Source organism: Apostichopus japonicus, chromosome 17 (assembly GCF_037975245.1).
Source record: "Apostichopus japonicus isolate 1M-3 chromosome 17, ASM3797524v1, whole genome shotgun sequence".
Lineage (NCBI taxonomy): Eukaryota > Metazoa > Echinodermata > Holothuroidea > Aspidochirotida > Stichopodidae > Apostichopus > Apostichopus japonicus.
Genome location: NC_092577.1, coordinates 2,663,155 through 2,676,907, shown reverse-complemented (window position 1 = coordinate 2,676,907; position 13,753 = coordinate 2,663,155). Strand labels below are relative to the sequence as shown.

General features: G+C 36.5%; 1 protein-coding gene and 1 long non-coding RNA gene across 2 annotated transcripts in view; one reads left to right on the top strand and one right to left on the bottom strand.

The window, feature by feature from the left end:
- Positions 1-5,036: 5,036 nt before the first annotated feature.
- On the bottom strand, positions 5,037-10,065 carry LOC139954848 (uncharacterized). The gene is made up of 4 exons (XR_011788214.1): positions 9,660-10,065; positions 8,362-8,512; positions 7,652-7,773; positions 5,037-6,831 (listed from the first exon to the last, which is right to left on the bottom strand). It is a non-coding gene; the product is annotated as an uncharacterized lncRNA (long non-coding RNA).
- A 593-nt stretch (positions 10,066-10,658) lies between these two features.
- The window catches only part of LOC139954845 (sushi, von Willebrand factor type A, EGF and pentraxin domain-containing protein 1-like), a 33,152-nt gene continuing 30,057 nt past the window's right edge, over positions 10,659-13,753 (top strand). The window contains exons 1-4 of the mRNA XM_071954809.1: positions 10,659-11,319; positions 11,644-11,724; positions 12,288-12,425; positions 13,253-13,396. Of these exons, the coding sequence (XP_071810910.1) occupies positions 11,205-11,319; positions 11,644-11,724; positions 12,288-12,425; positions 13,253-13,396 (478 nt within the window). The 5' untranslated portion in view covers positions 10,659-11,204. The remainder of the gene's footprint in view (positions 11,320-11,643; positions 11,725-12,287; positions 12,426-13,252; positions 13,397-13,753) is intronic.

Genomic DNA, 13,753 nt, shown 5'->3' with positions numbered 1-13,753 from the left:
GACTTTTTTTCCTACATGTTGACAAGCAGTAAGTGGCTAATAAATCATTTTTAGGTTTCTTGACCACGGACGTTGTCAATCATGCAGGCACGAGTTTATATGGTCGGGCATATATACCCACCAAGTTTGAACATAAGTTTAGTAGAAGGAAAGATCAGGAGGGGTAATTAAGTCCCCATCAAGGAGAGGGAAAAATTGCAGACACTGGTGTTTTCTGGTCCTTTTTTTCTTGGGGAGGTAATTATGGACTCAGGTGCGTATTTCCACACGTGAAGTGCAAATTATATTAGGTGATTTTCGTTTCCTAACTGTTATGTCCTTTGCTGGACATGCTATGCTATCTTATGCTGCATTTTTGGTTCCTTGCTAAAAGCAAAGGAACCTATTTATTCAGGTTGGCGTGTGAAAGAATTTCAGGTCCTCGGTTGTGATTTCTAAAGAATCACCACGTCCTCGGAAGAATTCTATTATATGGGGTATTGTTAAAGTTAGGGTACGTGGATTTGAACAATGGAAAATACAATGGGGTCCTCGGTCTGAATGAAACACAAACATGTGTGGGTGTGTGTGTGTGACGCTTTAGCTTGTATGCACGATAACTCAACAAGGGAATGACTGATCATGATCAAACTTGGTGGGTGGATAGCACATAGTAAGAGGAAGATCCCTATGGTTTTTGGTGCCCACAAAGGTCAGTTATGGTCCAAAAACACAAAATACTAAAACTGCAATAACTCCCAGTGCCAATGTGCGACAAGGTTGATATTTTGGGACAAGTTGTGAACTGGTTAGGGGAACATTTTGAAACTTAACGGTCATGTGATCTGAGGTCAACAAAGGTCAATTAATGTTAAAAAATGAGTATTTTTGCGATAACTTGAGAACGAATTGTCCGTTAGGGTTTGGAGTTGCTTCAATGTAATCCAATTGTCGACCCGCGTCTGAGTGACCCTTGACCTCAATTTGACCTCTGGTGACCTTAAAGTGTTTTGGGAATTTTTACAGTTTCGATGCTATTTTCAGATGTCAAAGGTACCTTCCGATCATAAATATAGATAGATTGACCCCCGTGTGACCTTTGTGTGCGAACTTATATGGGGTCAAAGTTTTCGGTCGGAGTTAGGATGGCTGTACAGACTTGTCGTGTTGATTTTTGGAATCATGAGATCAAACTACATCTGAAACCAAGGTCAAAGGTCACATTAGAAAAAAATGTGCTTAGTTTGGGAGAAAACGAGCAAAAAAGGAAATGTTTGGTTTTGATGCTAGATTTGGATATCAAAGGTACCTTCCGATCAAAAATGTCAATGGGTCGACACCCGGGTGACCTTTGTGTGTAAAGTTATACAAGTTCAAAGTTAATTTTCAGACATTTAATGCAATAACTCCCAGTGCCAAGGTGTGACATGGTTGATAATTTGGAACAAGTTGCAAATGGTATAGAGCAATATTTTCAAACTTAACGGTTATGTGATCTGAGGTCACCAAAGGTCAATTAATGTTAAAAAACTAGTATTTTGGGTGAGAAAATGGGCAAAGAAAAAAAATTTGAATTTTTATAGTTTTGATGCTATATTCACGTCTCACCAATCAAAAATGTCAATGGGTTGACCCCAGGTGACCTTTGTGTGTGAAGTTATACAAGTTCATCTTTAGACATTTAATGCAATTAACTCCCAGTGCCAAGGTCTGACACGATTGATATTTGGGACAAGTTGTGAATGGGGTGGTGGAACATTTTCAAACTTAACGGTCATGTGATATGAGGTCACCAGTGTTATCATATCTGTTGACACGCTTGTAGGTGACCTTATATTTCTTACATTTTCAACGCCATATTCAGATCTCAAAAGTTCTTCCAATCAAAAATCTGATCACAATTTGTGATCACAAAAGTGTTGGCTATAGTGTTGGTTGCTTTATGGGTACATGTAGGACCACAATTACTTGGACTATTTGAGCCCAAGTTTGCTATGATAATATTATGTGTATTGTCATATACCCCTACGCAAGGAAACACAGTGCCCTTGGGCTCTTGTTAGATCACCTTCTTCATCTTCCAACTTAGAGGCTTAATTTAGTAACTTCAGGCTTGCCCTGGATAGAAGTTGAAGTAGTTTAATTCTATGGGCTTGCCCAACTTAATCGTTTCAGTTGCTGCTTGCAATTAGTATCCTCAAATTCTTTCATCAATCTTTCTTTATCTAAGGGTAAGCGATGGAAAATTAGACAGGGACTATATAATCCTTTGTCTACGCAGTTTTTGAACAAACACTGTACTTTTGACTTGTTAAATCCTGTTGCCATTACCACAGTAGAACATTACAACCTTGATTGGGTGCTATTCCCCTGTTATAACGTGACTGGTTCATATTTTGTATGTATGTAAGTCTGTATTTTAGATCCCCCTGCAAGCAGGAACTCGAGAAGCCATCGTTGACTTATCAAAGCCGCAAGCTGACCGAAGGCAGTCTCTCAGATTCATAGTTTCAGGTCCGTGATTATGAATTGTCAATTGTCAACAACTCTCAAGGGCGTAGGAACCGGGGGGCGCCAGCCCCCCAGTGAAAACTATGCAGGGGCGGAAGTATCATTCCGCCCCCCCCCCCCCCCCGCTTCGCAAGTCAGAAAACCCCTTTTTCATTTCCAAATGAGAAAAAAATATCATTTGGAGCACCAAATTGCATCTAAGGCCAAGTGAAAATGCAAAATTATATACAAAATGGAGTGGGTTGGTTGAAGTGTGCTATATTGCACCAAATTGCATCTGAGGCCACCTGGAAATGCAAAAAAAATCCAGGGGGGTCTAAGGGGAGGGGGACACCCCCTCCCCTTAGACCCCTCCTCCAGGCCGGGTATCAGTCTTCAGTCCCCCCCCCCACTCAAAAGTATCTTCCTACGCCACTGACAACTCTGTAACTGGACGACATTAATCTTGGAGTGACTCGCACTCGGGACCTATATGATTGAAAGGCACCAGCATTAACCACTGAGCTAACACTTTAACGCGAGAGACCGATCTTCCTAAATGATTGATTGTCTTTGGATACAATATATGATCATAGACATCGTTGGTCACCGATGATTCACTTAATTCTCAAGCTTGTTTGTAATTATGGATAGCAAATGATCTTGTGAACTTCCAAGTTTCTTCCAAACGTCATAGTCTGGATCGATCTCTTTGTAGGTCAGCCTAACATGATTATTTATAACTGGTTTATTGGGCCAGGAATTGATCAGAGCGATGTTTAAGCCAGTCGAACTATTACTTTCATTTTAAAATTAAAGAATCCTTCGATCAGTTCTATGAAATCTCTGACGTCATCAGCAGTTGTTATACTAGCTTTGTTACCATACAAAACAGATACAATGTAGTCGAGATAAGAAAGTCAGAATTTTTAATGCAGGCCTGTGGATAGATATTATGTTTGGGGGTCGGGAGCACGAACAATTTTATGGGTGAGGTGGGGCATTATTTTATGATCCGCAATATATAATGATGACCTGCGACAACATCACTATGTAAAAGCCTTCCACAGTATCGTAGTATGATGACCTTTGACATAGGCGCACGGGACCATTTCGGTTTGGGGGGGGGGCAGAAACTTTTGTGCCCGAAAGTTCCCGTGACACTATGAAAGCGGAGCACCACCATCGGTTGCCGCGTAGCGTCCAAGAGATTTTTTGGCAAAATATGCCTCTCAGATTGCAGGAAATGGCACTTCTGAGGCCTTGCAAGTTTCATCTAAACATTCTTTATATTATCATCTCACGTTTAGAAATTTACACTTCCCCAAAAATTTGGTAAATTAGAAGAAGAAAAAATAGTAAAATCACTTTGAAGGGGAAAAATAGGACAGTATATTTTTTAAGCTACTATTTAGTTACGGTATTTATTATTTTAACACAGTTCTCAGCTACCTCCAGAAAAATATACATTGTAGGCGGGAAAATGTCGCTGTGTCGTGTGCAATTTGTTTCACAAAAAAGTATAATAATAACAAAGAATATGATAAACCTGTACTTTTAGGCTTGTCGGCACCCCCCCCCCCACCATCCATGAAAAAGAAAATGTTTCTTATATATACTCATGTCGGGGATGTCCATGTATACAGTTGACTAGTTAGAAAAGTTTTTCACTTCAGAGACTGCTTATCTCCATGCATGCATGTCACCACGATTGTGAGCGGCGTTCCCTGTTAATAATTTTGGGCGATAGTGCAAAAAGCGAGGTAGCCCAGATGAGCTGCGTTTACGGTGGTGTTACACGGAAATATTCGGGCATCATGATGCTAAATAAAAAAAATCACTTGGCCTATATTAATATTAATGTCACAAAACAAATAACACAGAACGCTTTCCACGGAATTGTTGAGCAAACATATGAAAAAGATTCGGGCAAGCTACTGCATATTTAAATATATATATTGTTTTCTTCTCTTATAAGCTTAAATTTATAGACCGAAATTTCAGTCTAATAGACTGAAATTTCAGTCTAAGAGCGGACGAACTGAGGGACCAGTTCCTTCAGACTGAAATTCAGTCTAAGGAAGGACTGAAAATTTTCAGTCTGTAAAACGACTGATTTTTAGTCTAGCTAGACTTAATGATTTCAGTGTAACAGGACTGGAATTTACCCTTTCTTAGACTGAAATTAAGCCAAATTAGATTAGAATCCAGCCTATAAGGTTTAAATTATTTTATTCAATTAGACTTTAAAAAAAAAGTGGCTAGACAGAATATCGTCATTTTATACTTTTAATTCAGGGATTAATAGTCCAATATGCCAGTCAAAAAACTGCCCAAAGGCACTAAATTGGGACGATTACAACTATGCCCTCCAGGCAGGTTAAAGGAAATTTCCCCGTAAAATTGTAAAAATTCCTAAATGGAGTATAATTTTAGAATCAACTGGTTAAAAAAGCAGGTTGATAGTTACATATTTTTAACTTAAGATTTTGCTTTACAATATACAATAAAACAATAATTCATGGGAACATTCCACTAACTATGGAAATAAGAAAACAAAAAACCTGTTAAAAGTTTAAAAACTGTATTAAAACTGTCTTTATTTATTTTCTTGGATACATTTAAGAAATATAAACAAAAAATAGTACAAAAGCTAAATTTGTTTGCTTGGGTTTTATTTATGATATCTTAGGTCTAAATAATGGTTATTTACCTAAACTACAAAAATAAATTAAATGTAAAGTTTTAGTTATGAAATATTCCAAAAATTAAAGTTGCAATTCCGGTGCCGACGATTTGACATGCAAACTCTATAAATGTGGTCAAGTTTACCAGAAATTTCTAATTTGACCATAACTAATTTATTTTGTGTCCTAAAAATTTAAGGATTGAAACATTTATTTTTATAGTTTTATTTAGTTTTAATTTAGTTTTTATTTAGATTCATACCTTTAAGTGAAACCCATGTGCAGCAGTTGCTGCAAATATAATAATAACCAGAACCAATTATGACAGGGCAAGTTCGTTTATCATACAGATATCGATATAAAGAATATTAAAATGTAAAACTAAAATTGTACTTCAAGAAAAAATAATGGCAAAGGCCACTTGGAAAGTGACCAACAATGAACGGATGCTGGCATAGGCCACTTGGAATGTGACCGACAATGGACGGATACTGGCAGAGGCCATTTGGAAAGTGACCGACAATGGACGGATACTGGCATAGGCCAATTGGAAAGTGACCGACACTGGACGAATACTGGAAAAGGCCACTTGGAAAGTGACCGACAATGAACGGATTACAATTGACGGATAACAGATTACACTCAACTTATGTACAGAGAAGGCAAGTTCCTAAATAAAAAATAATGTATATTAACAACTGGAATATTTTTTATATAGTGTCCTAAAAATCTAAGGCTTGAAACATTTATTGTTATGTTTTAATTTAAATTCATACTTTTAAGTGAAACCCATGTGCAGCAGTTGTAGCAAATATAATAATAACCCGAACCAATTATGACAGGGCAAGTTCTTTATTATACAGATATTGGTATAGCGAAATTTAAAATATTAAACTAAATTGTACTTCAAGAAAAAATAATGGCAAAGACCACTTGGAAAGTGACCAACAATGAACGGATGCTGGCATAGGCGACTTGGAAAGTGACCGACAATGGACAAATACTGGAAAAGGTCATTTGGCCAAGCCCTTCTTCCAAACTCCAGCCTCTTGTCACCCCAACATTTTTTATACTCCCAACCTCTCCACCTACCCTTCAGGGTTTTCATTTCTGCTGCTTATTCCCAACCCCATCTCTTACCAGCCCACACCATTCTGACACTCATTTCTCATAATTGAACCATTTTTGGAAACTGACTGACCCGACAATGGATGGATTACAATTCAGAATTGTACCAAACTAAGTTATAATACCGATAGTACTGGTGTTTAAATAAACAAAACAATTGTTTACATGACACAACATCAAAATGAAAATACAGCAAACAAATAAACACTTGCAACACCACTCTAAAAAGCTACTTAGGAGAAATTAATTTAATGTTAGATGCCAAGCTACGCAATGGTGCCTTTACTGACGTAGCAGGAATCACTCCATATAAAAAGGCAGCTAAGAATTCACAGAATTGATGAAGTGCCAAAGCATAATGCACATTAAATGTGTAATGTGCTTTAAATAATCTATCCACTTGTTACTTGTTCCTGCAGGAATTGGAATTCTATCCGCCAAAAATAAAGAACTGTGACGGATTTTGGGCAGGTCCGAGTGAAAGTATGTACAGTTGTACATACTTTCCATCTATTCCGGCAGCGGTAGCATCAATGCTGGTGTCAAGCTAGAAAGAAATGACAAAAAAATATGTATATTTTACTCCATACTATTAAATTAACATCTGAACATTAGGCAAACTGCCAATCTAAATATTCCATGAGACTTCCAGTTTATTCATACGAGAATAAAATTTTACATAAACTAAACTTCTTACATGATCTCCCTAGAATGTCACTAAAAATTCACAAACCTTTGACAGACAACTTTACAAAATTTGGTTATTACAAACCCTGGACAGACTGGCAGAGTGTACCTTCAGTATCAATAATTGTACATCTCAGACACCTGAAGGGTTCATAAGTCAACCGTTTTTCCATCTCTATCTTTGTTATTCCTTACTAAAAATGGCATATATATTGGTTGGCTTTACATTTAAAAATATTATGTCACTTTACTACAATAGTGACCACAATGGGCATTCTCCCCCAAACACCCCTATTAAATTCCCTTTTTGCCGGTTTTCCGCCTTGGTCCACATTCTTGTCAGTATCGCTGCCAATCAGACAGTGCTGAATAAATTATTCCTGCTTTACATTGCCATAATAAGTGTTTTTTCCTACTCTATACAAGTCACTTCCATTCAGCCATGATGATTATAGAGCCAGTGCCTATACCATTCAGTAGCGCCAATGGAAAAGAGCCATAAGACCCAGTGGATATGATGCTAACCTTAATATACACCAGACAAACTTTTTTCCACATAACAAGCCAATTTTTGTTTAGCCAAGCAAATTTTGTAAAACCAAAACTTTTCCACTAAACGCAGGGGTGTTTATATAGCATTGAGCAAGGGAATAAACAGTATATTGTCATAAAATACTCACAGGTTTGTTCTGAAGGAAGTACAACAGTGCCCCTGCTCTGCTAGTGGACTGCTGCTTCTGCTTTAACATAGTCACTGACCTGTGCAGTATATATATAAATGTATATAAAGCACACATATCCTCTGAAAAGAAAATTGAGTTTGAAGTTTTAAACATAACCTCCAAGGCATAGTATGTGGCTAATTAAATGCAATAAATCATAGAACAAGTAAATGTGAACAAATGGCACATTCCATAAATAACCTTTTTGAATATAATCCAGATAAGTTATACATCCAAATAAATAATTCTGTATTTTCACAAACTATAAAGTTATTGATATATTGATTTTTTAAAGTTATGGTTCATTGAATTTTGGATGGCAATCTGCTCAAATTAAATTGTGTCATATTTCTAATCGTAAACAGGAAAAAATGTTTATAGTACTTTAAGTGCTTGATTTCAAAGAATATTCACAGAAAATTTAACTATGATGTTTATTATTGCCTATATGGTAATAAGAAAAAATAAGAACAATTAAGTTTTCGGTCTTAATTTTAAACCTTTATCTATCAAGCGGCCACAATTTGCCCAAATTGAGAAAAAGAATAAAATTTAGAACTTTCCAGCCTCTTACCAAGGGGTAATGCCCAAAACGTTATTGATTGGTTAGCTAGAAAAGGCATACAAAGAAAACTTTGAAATATGATAGCTATACTAATTTAACTTACTACTATCAGTTTCCTCAAAAGCATCAATCATATTTGCGATAGCTGGTGAGGTTTTCTTTCTCACTTCTATGATGCGTTCTCTATATCCATCCCACTTTGTGATGAAGTTATCCCTGGATTCGGCAAACATTAATCGAAACTCCTCATTTATCTGAAAGAAATGTAAACATTTTATTACTGCAAATCAGAATGCTAGGAGATTTTTCTAGTATCACAATTATGAAACTTACTACATCAAATCTGAATTTTGCTTCTTCAGTTATCTTTTGACTGAAAAGAAGGTTATGATTATTAGAAATACTTGATATAGCACATTATACGTAAACCGGTCTCAATGCCCTTTACAATGGAAAAATGCGAAGCTAGCCTACAGATAACATACTTAACTGGCTGCAAAGCACATCTACCTGCAATAAAGCTACTGAAAAATCGCTGGCACAGGATTCAAACCTGCGACCTTCAGCATCTCAGTCTGGTGCTCTACCAACTGAGCTAACCCGTAAAAGGGCCAGCGGCCTGTCATGGACGATTTGATTACCCACGCCCCACTGGCTTGAATTAGCCAATAATGTCCAACACTCCTATTTTAGATGGGTATGGAAATGTGTTATTATTTTTGTTTGCTACTAATAGATGTGTTAGGCATTTATCTGAAACATATTCAAAGAAAAAGAAAGCATTTTCAGTACTTTTCTTTTAAATTACAATTAAAGAAGTGAAAAATCTAGTATTTCTCCATTGACTGTAATGATAAGTGACCCCACGAAGTGACCAAGTAGAAACCATACTGAGCCCTATAGCACCAGTGCCTAACGGCCGGGTATATAGCCCATGCCTTTTCACTTAGGCTAAGTAAACTTGTATGCGCAGCCTGCAGGGTAGGAATAAATTTTCTTCAAAAAAAAAAATCATTTATTAAGGACTAACGTTAGGGGCATAACGTTAGGCTAAGCCTTTTTTTTTCGTTTTAACCGGTACCTATTAATTTCAGTTGGCACACTCTGAATAGGCTTGCCTACTTTAGTAATAATTAGTAAAATATCACTAGGCCTAGGCCAACACTAAATAACTCGTAACCAGTGACACAATAGACGTACATGTACGACAGTCTGACAGTACAGTGTATACCGGGCCATAGTATAACTATACTAGGCTATAGCCAACTGTACTACTACTGTACTAGGCATAGCATTGTTCATGTTAACGCTATGACTGCGTATGAGTATGAATCGATTAAAAACGGCCTTTTTTAATATTACTTTCGAGCAATGATATTACTTCTTCTGCATATCCTTTACCTGCCAAACACGTTCTCAATGTTTCTGCCATTCTTATACCCTCGTGGAAAGCTTAAAAAGGTTAGTTTTTACACATAAAACGAAGCGTAAATTCTCTCGGTATTCAAGGTAAGTTCAGCTAAGATGGCGAGTCGATTCAACGTTCGTACGTACCTACGTACGCGGCCGGGCATATGTAGATTAGAATACGTCATTAATTTGGACAGACCGGATTGGTTTAACTGTTCAGTCTTCGCATGGACTGAAATTAAAATGAGCACGTGACAAAATACAATGATTTTATTGGGTATTGCATTCAGTCTATTGTAGGCTGAATTTCGTTCGGAAACAATTCCAGTCTTAGCGTCTGGAAATCGGTCTTATGGACTGAAATAAATTTCAGTCGAACCTTAGACTGAATTTTTCAGTCTACAAATTTAAGAGAGTCTATAGGCTGCCCGAATTTTTCAGGACTTTTGCCCGAATTTCTTGTCCTCTGGAAAAAATTGGGGGGGGGGCAGTCTGCCCCCTGTCCCCCCGCCTCGTATGCCTATGACCTTTGACACTGTCATAACATAATGACATTTAATTCTTCCGTATTTTAATGACCTCTGACACTGTCACAGTATAACGACCTTTAATTTAACAATGTCCAATTACGATGACCTTTTACACTATCTTAATATAATTAGTTCAAGTTAATGAAACATGTTGCTATATAAATATTAGAGTAAACATCTGAAAATTTAGAAGAAAGTTCTCAAAATATTAGAAAGTCAATAAATTAGAAAATCAATCGAATGCCTGTCAATAATTTTTCAAGTTACGATGCGACCATCGTCAGTAGATAATACCCGGTATCGCATACGCTTTGGCAATAATTGATAACATGATTCTTTGTCTTTATGCTTTTCAAAACATCTCAAAAAAGGAAGAATCGTTAACTTTGCTATTTCATAATGACATTATGATCAAATGAAAGAAAAAGATGGGGAAAAACCTCAACTCTATTGTCTGTGAAACACGCTTACTTGTCGAGTTTGCGAATGGAGGCTTGGGTAAATGTGGGCAATCGATATGACCGATGTAGAGCACATAACAGTTAGAAGTAAGTATTTAAATTATAATATACATATCAATCTATAAGTCAAGCTGGAGCTGAAATTATGAACTGAATTCTTGTCATATATTAAACTACAGTGTACCGCGCTGAACTGCAGACTCAATAATCTCTCAAGGTTCACTTCAAGGAAAGTTTATTATTGAAAAAAAAAACCAACTATTCGGTTGTTATTCATGCAGCAATGTGTAAAACAAAATTGCTGGTACATTATAGAAACCTAAACTGCACGTTCGAAGGCTAACGACTGATAAACTATATGGATGTATGAATACATCTATTTTTTCCGAACAAGGAAAACGTTCATGACATATTTTAAGCAATATCGTTCTGATGACGTTGGATATTTTCTTCTTTTTTTAAGTTGAAACCATGCATGTAATATTTTGTGCATATAAGTATTCAACATTTAACCAGGCATATGACTCCACCCGGATACGGTGCCAATGAGGACCACGTCCCTTGATTCTATACTTTCGCGACAATTTCAAAATGACATAATGTTTTCGTTTTACCTTCTTACCACTTTAGTAGTTGGACACCTTTTATCAGCTGTCAATGGTAACATTTTATTTCATTCTATTGTCTTTAATTGATTATCGTTGTTCTTTTGATGATGCAACAAGTGTTCTATAGTATTTGTTTCTGAAAATGAGATGCACGTCCTTTTTTTCTTTTGTTTTTCTTGCTGTTTCTTCTTTTAACTTTTGTCTAAAATTGTCTTAAATTCCAAATTTTGTAATCCTTAAGAGAAAATGTTAGTTTTCAGTTATTAAACTTTAAACATTTCCAATGAAATTATACCTATTACGGTTGGGCGGTTATCAAGTTAAATTTGGGAAATGAAATGGCATAAACATTCTTTTTTTGTTTCTTAAATCACAGGCCAAGGAGGAGTGAATAGTTTGCGCCAAGTTGACATATACGAAAGTATATTTGTTTGTAGGCATATCCAGACTGTATCTGGTAAGTTTGAGTTTTTATGGAGAAGTCAACCATCATTAAATTTAGCCTTACAGAGTGAGCCTATATCACCTGCTTATGCGAAATGTGTTCGCAAAAGTAGAATATTATACGCATAATATTTGGTCTGCCTCTTCTATCTTTAGTCGATCACTCGTGTATTTTGTTAAGATTACCTTTTATTATCTTTCTCTTCAATAGAATTCTAGGACAAAAATTTTCATAGTTCTCGGAAAAACGTGCATATGCATCTTATCTACATTCCACTACCCGCCTTATAGTGTATTAGGATTTGCAAGTGAGGGGTGGGGACGGGGGAGGGGGGTTAGAAGAGAGGAAAATTCACCACTGGTTACTTATGAGTTGAATCAGGTGGTAAATATGTTAGTAAAGTATTTTTCTTAGTCATAGTTCCAAACTCAGCCAGCTCACCAAATTGATATAGTAATAGTTTCTAGATTTCCCAATCGCCAACTAATTGTTAGCACCTTGGTTAGGCTCGAATAATTGATGATATGTTATCATGTAACGTTATGATCTTGTTTCTGCATCACTGATTGATTCAGGTCAGACAAAAGTATTCCCAACGACTGGTGAAGAGACTAGTTCTGTGTTTCAAACCACACAAGAAAAACAATCTAGTACAACAGAGAGCGTATCATTTCTAAATCCCTCGAGCAGCCTGGATCCATATACAACTACAGGTAGGACTAATAATGTGCATAAGTCAATATAAACAAATCAAGAATAATCATGGCAAAAATGCCATGTGGTGTGAAAAATATTTTACGATACCAAAAAACGCTTGTTTTCATGCTATTTGTTTTTGCTGGGCTTTTTTTTTTGGCTTTGGTTTTCTTTTCGTCTGCTTAGTTGATATTTTCTTGTATTGTTTCGACTTTAATTTATTCCTTTAGTTTTACCACTCATATGTCGTTACTGTATATATTTGCTTAACTTTTCTAACTGCTTGTTAGTTTGTGGATTTAATTGCGCGCACGCAATATAAAACCAACTATTCCCATAGTTTAAAACATGGACTTTACTTGGAATTTGAAATTTTAGAATTACGTTCACATTAAACTTTAACTTCTACTACATCACTTACAACAACAGTACAGAAAAATAAGTTACTTTAATGGATGGAGGATTGAGTCATTTCAAAACAATATTCCATAATCCTGCATGGTTGCATCTTCTGAAGTTAACGTTTCCGTCTGAAGATTGAAAATGATATTTATCAAACGGGTCCATGAAAGGGAACGGGTTAGGTGTGTGCACACCTTTTATCAACGCCACACACACACACACACACAATACAGAATGCTCTATTTCACGTCTCAAATCATGTATATTTTTTTGCCTTTGGAGGAGGACTAGACTCCCCTTCAAGGGAGTCGGCTAGAACGACATCATTGAAACACTTTCTCGTTTTCAAAATCCTACGTCCGTCCGTCTTTATTTATTTCATTCAGTAGTACCAATATTTACAGCATAAGCTATGTTGCTTTTCCATCTTTCTCAATGTTAGGTAAAACAACAACAATTGAAACGGCTGGAGTTGAGACAAGTTCGGCGCCAATTTCTACACAAGATGCAGAAATTGTGACGACACTCAATCTAGAAACATCACCGATGACAACTGAAGACACTGCTGAGTCAACAACAGATGAAGGTAATACACAAAATGGTGGTTGAGTTAACCGTGTTTGTAGTATATGTAATACTTGGAACATTTGCACCGCGTATCCCTTCCTATGCTCCGCTAAATCTGTCTCTCACTTCTGTATCACAATCGTTTCGGTTCAGGCTTGTACAGTGGAGGGTTTGACTCACATATTTTAGGTTATAAGGAGCTTTCTGCGTTATTCGCAAGATTTTACTGTAACAAGTTAAAGCCCTTCCGTGCATGTCGAAATTTATTTTCTTCTTGGCGAACAAAACAAAAACAAGGAACAACAGAAGTAACAAAGTCTGTTTATATTGCATCATCAGACTATGTCTGTAACGGTAAAACTTGTTCAACCTGATG